The sequence below is a fragment of the Gastrolobium bilobum genome, unplaced genomic scaffold (assembly GCF_033153095.1).
Source record: "Gastrolobium bilobum isolate Gb01-03AN ecotype WA unplaced genomic scaffold, APGP_CSIRO_Gbil_v1 utg2926, whole genome shotgun sequence".
In the NCBI taxonomy this organism is placed as follows: Eukaryota; Viridiplantae; Streptophyta; class Magnoliopsida; order Fabales; family Fabaceae; genus Gastrolobium; species Gastrolobium bilobum.
The window spans coordinates 384491-395563 of NW_026898807.1; the positions used below are offsets into that span (position 1 = coordinate 384491).

Sequence of the window (11073 nt, forward strand, 5' to 3'; positions counted from 1 at the left end):
TAACTTTTAGTTCAATCTCTCGTAAAGAATGTTCCATATATATTATTCTTAAATTTATATATTTTTCTTTTTTTAAATATACTTTTTAGATTTCATATAAATCAATTATGTATATTTATATTATAATTTTACACATTTTAATTTTTTAAAATTTTTATTTTATAGTTTTTATATAAAATTAAAAAAGTCAGCGATGTACGAAATATTTGATAGTATTAGTTTAATGCATTCACCTATTTCTTATTTCCGACTAATTTTTATGTTAATTGAAGATCTATATAAAAGCATTTACATCCATAGTTTTAAGTATTTTTTTTTAAAGAAAAAACAACCATGTAATAAGTTTTGTTTTTAGGAATCAAATTCTAATGCGTCATAAAAGCACGGTTTCTAAAAAAATAAAATAAAAGCATGGTTTCTATTAATCCAGTCTCATTTATACTAATTCATTACACCTTGTTTATGTCAAAAAAACTTCATGCAATTTATTGGATGAATGATGTTGTAAATAAATTGTTTGATAAATCTTAAACATTGATTAAACCTTTTTGACATTAACTTAAATCATGTAATTAGTAGGGTTGATTGATAAACTTTAAACAATGATTAAGTCATTAAAGTTATTTTAAAAAATGAATACAAATATTCTGACTCAAATTAAAATATGTTCTTTCATTAATTAGCTAACTACATTAAAAATAAGATATCATGAAATCTACTAACTTTTTATTTATAATGAATTAATAATGAATTGTGATAGAAACTACAAGATATGTTACTAATATTAATTTATTTTTTTACTTAATTATTTTTTAAAACATATTATCAATGTACTTGATCTAACGAATACAATATGGGCTGACCAATATGTATCAGACCCTATCACACACAGTTGAGAGAAGACTTCGGGTTGGATTATCTGCTTCTTGGGCTTTCGATGGCTGTTTGTAATAAGATGGATATGATTCTCCTTTGGCGCGATGAGCCAGACTGGGATGAGTACCTGCAATGACACTTCGACGCTCAAGTCAGTATCAAAGTCAGGCTTATGTGGTATTCTTAATGAATTAGATTGTCATACTTGAGTTTGTACCCTTTGTTTATATAGTGAATCTGATGTCGCCTTCGACAGGCGGTGTGTCTTCTGATTGGCTGTGGATGGGCTGCAGGTTCAGCTGGTGTCGTTCTGGCCCTATCTCATTATGTCAAGGTATCTTGATAGAGTAGCGGCAAGTTGGTGCTGTCTTTCATGTATTGATCATTCTATGGCGCGGTGGCTCTTTTCCTATTTGATCACTTCATTCACTTTGAAGTCATATTAAAGGCGATTTGGGCGTGATGAATCCATCGCGCTTCCAACTCCTTATGCGCGATATGGACATCGCGCATTGCTTGGGCCTTTATTTGTTTTGGCCTTTTAGTCTTTGGGCTTTAACCCTTGACGAGCCTATTGTATTTTATCCAGATCAGTACTTATAAGTTTCTTTTAATTATAAAATAAATAAAAATCAATCTAAATACACACATGGCAAGAATATTATAGTTAAATTTGTTATCTACCCGTGTATTGGATGGATTGTATTGCACAAAGTGGCTTAGAGCATTTATTTTATTTTATTTATTTATTTTGTGCTGTCACATAACATGCATCTTATTTTTTTTGAAGGGAGAAACACACCATGTGTCATTCTAACCCAAACACGATAAATTTGTTTGCCAAATTTCTATATTAATAAAAAAATTACCCTGATTGGACAATCAGTCATCTTGTTACTATTTTAGACAACAAAAATAGTAAAAGCATAGTCAAATAGATACCTTAAATGCTATTTAATTTAAAAGTATTTAAAAAGAATGGGAGAAGACACTCCATGATACTCCGTTAATTGATGAAGCATAGCGTTAGTTAAGCCCATTAGGAATAAAATAAGGAATAATAATTATAACTCTTTAGGTTACGGACCCCACACCTCGCTCCCCTTCTCTTCTCCCATCCCGTATGATGAGTCATAACTCATAACCTTTTTCCTTTCTCATTGGAATTTATAAAAAGCCAGCAACGAAATTTTTTTATGCAAGTTGAAAGTTGAACTTGAAGGTGTTCAACAAATTTTGCAGAGTCGTACGTAAGTGTTGCAATTCGAATGGCTTGGGATTGCATTAATAGGTTGCAGTGCTGTGGGAACCTATCACCTGAACCACACTATCCGTCGATGACAAGGTATCCGAAAGGCACGTCACATGAAGCAAAGAAGGTTGTTGAAGGATCAGAGTCGTCCAAAGTTGTTTTATGTGTTATGGGAATGACGTGTGCTGCTTGTGCTGGATCCGTTGAGAAAGCCATCAAGCGCTTACCTGGTATTCGAGAGGCCGTTGTTGATGTCTTGAATAATAAAGCCCAGGTTCTATACTATCCTGCTATGGTTCAAGTGAGTCAAGTTTACAATTATATATTTTAATTCCATTATTCTAGCTATTTCTTCTTTTATGCATCATGCTTGCTTGGCTTTTCATGATTGCATATAAACAAATCATTATGTGCAATTGTGACTTTCTATGCATGCTTTTGGATGTTTATTAATTAATTACTTTTCTGTGAGTTAATAAAGAATTAAACGATTCATTTCAGGAAATTTATGTTTCTGGAGAAGAAAGAGATTGCTACTTAATTGATTATGGTCTTAATTACTCATTTGTTTATAAAATTACAATTATCAAATGAATTAAATGCTAATGCTTATTTGAAAAACAATTTAAAGATTGTACTAATTAAGTATATCTTGATTAGTTTACCCAAAAAAAAAATTATATATTGATTATAATCTCAATATATCATATATGCTCAAGGTTAACATATTAATTTGGCATATTTCAATAGCTAAATTATTTTAAATTGTTTTATGGAGAGTTATTAAATTGAATTAAATTATGTAAGTATAATAATTATATTCTTCGTTAGTTAAGGAAACTGAAAAGGCGGGCATATGAACTCATGAAAATAACATTATTATTTCTTTTCAAGTTTTGAGATTGTGGACTGAGGATGCAAGTCCTAAGAAGATATGATGCTTTTTTTTTTTTTTTTTTTAATTTTAAGTGACCTTTCAATATCAATAATTTTATGGGTGTGTGCTGTGTGGGGATCATTAAGCATATTTTAGGCATACATGATATATATACCGTGTCCCAATAATTTGGTCATCGATCACTTTTAACTTTAAAGACGAATATGTAACATTAATAAAAGAAAAAAAAAGTTATAATTATGGCAAGTGATGGTGTTTTGTAAGTAATTGGTTGACCGTTTGGTGGGGAAAGTAAAGAAAATCAACTTTACATTTTTATATAAGTATTACACACATATCGTGTCATTCTATCTTTTATTTCTGTCACACTACCACTTGGATAGTAATGCAAATATATAATTATCAACTGATCTCAAAGTTCTTTAGCTAACTTAGTGGGTCTTTAGTAGTTACGTGTCAGAATGGCTGAGTTGATGAGACTCAGTAATGGTATGGTGTATATTTTGCGTACCGTCTTTGTAAGCAGAAGTTGGATTATATAATATGCACATGCAAGGTGAGTGATAATATCATGTCTGTTACTGTTACATAGGTGTTTGCTTTTTCCACTTTCGTTTTCTCGTGAAAATGAAACCAGGGCTTCGTAGAATAGATAAAGATCCTATTTTACATATATATTTTTTTTAAGATAAAAGCTATTTTTAAGTTTAAGTTAAAAAAAGATTAAAAAAAAATTTATAAGCTGTTTCATGATTATAAAAACTTTTTAACTTAAAAGCTGTTCAATTTAAAGAAAGCATATATTTGAAAAAAAAGCTAATATAACATAAAAAAAATTCTCCTATAAGTTTTTAATTTTTCACTTTTTTCTTCGTTATAATAAAAAGCTCTTTTTATTACAAGAATTTTTGTAAAAACTTGTTTGACCCAACTTCTATCTATAAAGAGAAGAAAAGCTAAAAAAAAAAAAACCCTTCCAAATAGGCACAAAGACTAATTATGTGTCTTCATAATTAAGAGAGGCATTCATTATTTTTGAGTCACTCTATATGCGTTATTAATGGAAAGATTGTCAACACAGAAGATCACTTTAATTTTCACTCATTATTTTTCTTGACCTGTCGGCTGTCGTCTTTCCCCCCATTTTTTTCTTCTTGTTTTATTACCATTTTCTTAATTCTCACTTACTATCGCATTTTACTACTGTGTTAATTAATGCTGCCCAGCCCTTATGTTCCGTTTGTAGGGGCACGAATATGCATTTTGTTTTGCCTTTCTTTTATGGCTTGAGGAAGGTGATGATTTTTTAGCCGTAGCCGACACATCTAATATTCCTTTTATTAGTGGATTACGAAGGAACAGAAATATTTATTTGCTTTTCACCCAAAAATAAAATAAAATAATTTGCTACTAATATGGCTCATCAGACATCACAAGTTCTTTGGCTGATTATTGTTAATGGCTGTCATTGTAGTACTTGTTAGGTTCGTTATATTATATATATATTTAATGGCTGTCCTCCACTTTCTTGCTGCAGCCAATAGTTTCATTTTCGGATGGCACTTTACATAAAATTCTTTTAGCCAATCTTCTTATGATCTGATGGTATCATCTAATTAATTTGACAAACTTTAGGAGAATCAGCATTTTAGGGATTGAACTAATGATTACTATTGCTAATTTCGTTCTGTAAACATACAAGAATCATTACTTTGATAATCACGAACCTTTTGTGATTACTTTATCCTTTCAATAATTTAAAAAAAAAAAGTATTTTCTCACAATAGTTAAAACCATAACTTCTATTTAATGGTTTCTTTTTCTCTATGTTTGTTATATATATTTGGGATACGACATTGCGCTTGCTTTTTTTTTTTTTAATACTTACTCATTTTCAATACAATTATATCATAATCTCAATTAATATTTATATTTTCTCTTTTTTTTTAATATTCTGATTTAAGAATGTTTGAAATAAATAGGTAAAGTAGACTCAAAAAAAAGTAAGCATAGTATCATATCCCAGTATATTTTAACTAACAACAATAGAAAAGCAACACAACTCATTCACGACTAATTTCATGTAAAAGATATAACATCTTTTTAACATATAATTTGTAATCATTTTTTTTTACCTTACGTTGTAATGCTATTTAATAGATGTTAACGTACTAAGCGAATATCAGGTTTAACATTTTAAATTATCAATAATTATGAATGACAAAAATGTTTAAAAACTAAAATATTGACTTTCGTATATTTGAAGAATCAAAACGAGATTTAAAGTACATTTTCATTTTTTATTTTTTTTAAAAAAGTCTCTTTTTTCCCCTCCAAAAATAAGCTAGTCAAATGAAACATTTACTCAGTGTTATTTAACAAACCATATATTTAATGCAGGAGGAGAGGATATGTGAGGCCATTGAAGATGCGGGATTTGAAGCCAAACTCATTGAAGAAGAATCCAATGACACCTCTTCTCAAATATGTCGAATACACATAAGGGGAATGACTTGTACTTCTTGCTCATCCACTGTTGAATCAGCTTTGCAAACCCTTCATGGGGTGCACAAAGCACGTGTGGCCTTGGCAACCGAAGAAGCTGAAGTCCGTTATGACCCTAACATTCTCACCTACAATCACCTAATGGAAGCTATACAAGACACTGGGTTTGAAGCCGTATTAATAAGCACAGGTGAACACATAACCAAGATAGAGCTTAAAATTGATGGCATTAAGAATGAGCAATCCTTGACTGCCATTGAACACTCTCTTCAGACACTCTCAGGTGTTGAAACCATAGACATATATCCAGAAATAAATAAAATTTCCATAACTTATAAACCATACATGACAGGACCAAGAACCTTCATTCAAGTCATAGAATCTACAGGATCTGGTTGTTTTAGAGCTGTGATATTCCCAAATGATGGAGGAAGAGAAACACATAGACAGGAGGAAATTAACCGATACTTCAAATTGTTCATATGGTGTTTGGTTTTCACCATTCCTGTTTTTCTGACATCCATGGTCCTTATGTATATACCTGGAGTTAAACATGTTTTGGATATCAAAGTTGTCAATATGCTGAGAATTGGACAACTCTTTAGGTTTGAATTTTCGACCCCAGTACAGTTTATCATAGGCAGGAGATTCTACATTGGGTCCTATAAAGCTTTGCGCCAAGGTTCTTCTAACATGGATGTGTTAATAGCCTTAGGAACAAATGCAGCCTACTTCTATTCTGTCTATGTTGTGGTAAGAGCTGCTTTCTGTCACCATTTCGAAGGCAATGATTTTTTTGAGACCAGCTCTATGCTTATTTCATTTATTCTGCTTGGAAAGTATTTGGAAGTTTTGGCAAAGGGGAAGACATCCCAGGCCATTGCCAAGCTTATGGACTTGACCCCTGAGACAGCAACCTTGTTAACTAAAGATGATGAAGGAAATGTCATTAGTGAACAACAAATTGATAGCCGTTTGATTCAAAAGAATGACGTGATCAAAATTGTTCCTGGTGCAAAAGTAGCCGCAGATGGTTTTGTCACATGGGGACAAAGCCACATAAATGAGAGCATGATAACTGGAGAGGCAAGGCCTGTGGCAAAGAGGAAGGGTGATATGGTGATTGGAGGCACTGTGAATGAGAATGGTGTTTTGCATGTCAAGGTAACAAGGGTTGGATCAGAGAGTGCCCTTTCCCAGATTGTTAGACTTGTTGAGTCTGCACAAATGGCTAAAGCTCCTGTTCAGAAACTTGCAGACCACATTTCTAAATATTTTGTTCCTCTAGTAAGCATAGGACCAACTACTTTTTCTGTTTTGTTCTTGAGCTGTTTATTAATTAAGTTAGAGTAATTTCATCTTTGCTCACCACACCAGTGCCCTTTTTTTGTAGGTCATTGTGCTTTCTCTATCAACATGGCTTTCCTGGTTTCTAGCTGGAAAGTTACAAGCATACCCAAAATCCTGGATACCTTCCTCCATGAACAGCTTTGAGCTTGCACTTCAGTTTGGGATTTCTGTCATGGTCATAGCCTGCCCTTGTGCTCTAGGCCTTGCCACTCCTACAGCTGTCATGGTAGGTACTGGAGTTGGTGCAACTCAAGGTGTGTTGATCAAAGGGGGGCAAGCGTTAGAAAGTGCACACAAGGTCAGTGAGTTGCGTTAACATTATTGTTCTCTTGTCTCCTCGATACGATTAATAGGGAAATTCACTCACAAATTTTAACAATTTTGCAGGTGAATTGCATTGTGTTCGACAAGACAGGGACTCTCACAGTTGGGAAGCCAGTGGTTGTAACTACAAAACTCTTCAAAAAGATGTCACTAAGAGATTTCTACGAATTTGTTGCTGCAGCAGAGGCAAGCCTTCTTCTATTGACCGAAACTATTTGAGTCTGAAAATAAACATTAACAAATATTGTTTATTGTTATATCTATATTAGGTGAACAGCGAACATCCAATAGCCAAGGCTATTGTTGAGCACGCCAAGAAAATCATAGAAGATGAACAAAATCATTCCTGGCCAGAAGCACGAGACTTTGTTTCTGTTTCTGGCCATGGAGTGAAGGCCATAGTTCGAAACAAGGAAATAATGGTCGGGAACAAAAAATTGATGCTTGATCATAACGTAATCATTCCAGTGGATGCTGAAGAAATACTAGCAGAAGCTGAAAGACAAGCTCAAACTGGGATTTTAATATCCCTGGATGGAGAAATCGCCGGTGTTTTGGCAGTATCTGACCCATTGAAACCTGATGCCAAAGAAGTTATTTCCATTCTTAACTCCATGAAAATCAGGAGCATCATGGTAACAGGTGATAACTGGGGAACTGCCAATTCTATAGCCAGACAAGCTGGTATTGAAACTGTAATGGCAGAGGCTCAACCTGAAGCTAAAGCAAATAAAGTAAAAGATTTGCAGGTACATACAAATAAAATTATGATCCCAAATTATTGCTTAACTCTGTCCAAGAATACATGCTATATAGTCTTATAGTACCCTAAAGAATGAAGCCATCAACTAACATTATAGGCATAATTACCCCTTAGTCAATATGTTGTTGTTAATAATAAATTCATGTACTCGCAGACTTGTGGCTACACTGTGGCAATGGTGGGAGATGGCATCAATGATTCACCAGCACTTGTAGCTGCTGATGTTGGAATGGCAATTGGTGCTGGCACAGACATAGCTATTGAAGCAGCTGACATTGTTCTCATGAAGAGCAACTTGGAGGATATAATAATTGCCATTGACCTTGCAAAGAAAACTTTCTCCCGTATACGTTTAAACTACATTTGGGCTCTGAGTTACAATCTGCTAGCCATCCCAATTGCTGCGGGCTTCCTTTACCCATCCACTAGATTCAGATTACCACCATGGATTGCTGGAGCTGCAATGGCTGCATCTTCTGTCAGTGTTGTTTGCTCCTCCCTCTTGTTAAAGAATTACAAGAGACCAAAGAAGCTAAACAACTCAGAGATAAATGGTATAAAGGTTGAATAATCAACGTCTCATTTGTAACAAGATAGATTTGATGAAACTAGATATTCTGTCTTTTCCAATGCAATAGTACTGAAAGTGTACAAAAAATATAGAAAACAACAATAAATTTTAAATGTGAAAAATACTTAAATGATTGACATCTTCTTCTTTTTTTAAATAGGTGTGACACATCTTTATTTATAAGGCAAATAACTATAAGTGAGAAGTGAATAGGGTGTAAATGGGTCAGCCGACCTAATAGGAATTAGGAATGTGCAAAATAACTAAAAAATTGAATCGAACCGAACCGCCCTTAAAATAACCAATTTTTAAAAATTAGTTCATGAACCAAACCGATTTTTAAAGAACCAGTTCATGAACCGAACCGGTTTTTAGAACCAATTTAAGAACCGAACCATTTTGAACCGTTTTCAAACCAAACCAAATTGATTTTTATAACTTTACTTTTTAAATTTTTATTTTTTTTCATTTCAAAAGAGGGCCAACCCCAATCGGTTTCGAACCAAACCGAACCATTTTTAACAAAAACGAACCACTTCCGAACCGAACCACTTCCGAAACGAACCATTTAAACCAATTCGGTTCGATTTTTCAAAAAATCTGGTTCGGTTCGACCCATGCACATCCCTAACAGGCTATGATGCACGGACACAGACACGGGACACGGGACACGAGACACGACACGACACGACACGCCGACACGTTAATTCTAAAAAATGTCATATTTGGACACGTTGGGACACGTTTTGATATTAAATAAAATTTTTAATATATATAATATGATTTATATTTAATACATATAAGAGTCCATAATAAGTCATATAACCAATTAAATATTTAAATTTCATAACATAAATATAAATAATTTTTCGTAGTTTGTTAATTTTTAATGTCAAATTTTATAACAAAAAAAAATTAATTTATGAATTATTTCTTTTATATTTAGTTAACAAAATAAAATTAAGATTTAAAAAAATAAAAAAAATAAAAATAAAAAAAAACGTGTCCGAGCGTGTCCCCAAATATTGACCGTGTGTCTCAAAATATTGACAGCGTGTCGGAACGTGTCGGAGAGTTGACCGCGTGTCTCCAAATGTTGACCGCGTGTCGGAACGTGTCGGAGAGTTGACTGCGTGTCCCCAAATGTTGACCGCGTGCCGAGCGTGTCCGTGTCGGACACGTAAATTTCCAAAAAACAAGTGTGTCCGTGTAACGGAGCTAACAGGAACCTATGGCTCAGCTTATTACATATAATTAAATAGAATAGGATCATACTTAAAAAAAAAACTTATTTAGAAAGCAGGACATAGACTTTCTTTTATATACCGGACTTATAAACTTACAGGTCGGCTTATGTTATATTATTTATTTTAAATAAATTATTATTTTAATAATTTTGAATAATAAACTAATATTATTTTAATTATTGAACATCTAATAGACTTAAATAAGTTAATAGACCTAGATAATTTTTATTTTTTAAATATAAATCAAGTCAAACTTATCATCTGAACCCATAGAAAACTAAGAGGATATTTTACATAAACATTAATTTTTAAGACAAAATGCAGAGTCTAATTAAGCATTTTGTTGTTTTTCTTTTAAATGTTTGAGATAGGGTCAATGTACCAGCCACGTTCATTTTCTGATTTCTCACCAATCACCATTGTATTCACGTGGCTGTCCCACCCTCAAATCTAGCATGAACATCCATAGGCACCAAAAAGTTACTCTAACACTGAAGCGTGTAAGGAAGAAAAGGCCATAACATCATTATTATGTCAGTACGGAATACAAAGATAAACACAGCAAACAGTGACTAAAATGCCATTGTTTCTTTATTTTTTTTAAATGTCACGCCAACGGTGTTAATTTTTAATATGTCACGTGGGCAAGTTTGTTAGGCACTATAAAAAATTCAGTTTGTTGACGTGTCACGTTCTTAGTAGACACTAAATTTGCTACCTGGATGTTGTAAATAATTATTATTTAGTATTTATTTGTTGTATTGGGCCAAGCCCATTAGGTTAAAATTAGGTCAAGTATTCTCTATAAATAGAGAACCCTTTGTACAGATTATTTACATTTCAATAATATTTCAAATACCCTTTTATTTCAAGTTGGTATCAGAGCTCTCGATCCAGAGGGCTCTGCTTCCGCAATTACCTCCGTTAAAACAGAAACCTTCTTTCTTAACCTCTTGCCGCCATTAGCCGCCACTGGAAAATTTCTCCGGTGGACCTTTTGGACCAAGAGGACCAGTTTTCAAATCCTTTTTCTCTGATCTATCAGCTTACGGACGTGTTATAATCGTTTGACGACCGGATCTTCCCAAAACAACACAAGGCCGCTACTGTTCATCGCGTATTGGGCACTTTTCCGGCGACCTTTCAACTCCGATCGACCACAGAAAGGTTCGAGACCGTCGAATGACCTCGCCGCAGAAATTTCAGCTCCGGCGGCCGCCGCACGCGCTCTCACGCGCCGCCACACTCCAGGAGAGTGAGGCCCACTCGCAGACACCTCCACTGGCG

At 33.6% G+C, this 11073-nt stretch overlaps 1 protein-coding gene across 1 annotated transcript; it reads left to right on the forward strand.

Annotated features, from left to right (window-relative positions):
* Nucleotides 1-980: 980 nt before the first annotated feature.
* On the forward strand, nucleotides 981-8539 carry LOC133284292 (probable copper-transporting ATPase HMA5). Its single transcript, XM_061481291.1, has 7 exons — nucleotides 981-1053; nucleotides 2119-2429; nucleotides 5427-6818; nucleotides 6925-7179; nucleotides 7269-7391; nucleotides 7475-7954; nucleotides 8123-8539. The coding sequence occupies exons 1-7, from the start codon at nucleotides 981-983 to the stop codon at nucleotides 8537-8539; spliced, it is 3051 nt and encodes a 1016-aa protein (XP_061337275.1).
* The last annotated feature ends 2534 nt before the right edge of the window (nucleotides 8540-11073 follow it).

Excerpts from the sequence above, each read along its gene's own strand:
- LOC133284292 (XM_061481291.1), top strand. The coding sequence starts at position 981 with ATGAGCCAGACTGGGATGAGTACCTGCAATGACACTTCGACGCTCAAG. Across the intron at positions 2,430-5,426 it reads ACTATCCTGCTATGGTTCAA|GAGGAGAGGATATGTGAGGC; the intron begins GTGAGTCAAGTT and ends TATTTAATGCAG. Across the intron at positions 6,819-6,924 it reads CTAAATATTTTGTTCCTCTA|GTCATTGTGCTTTCTCTATC; the intron begins GTAAGCATAGGA and ends CTTTTTTTGTAG.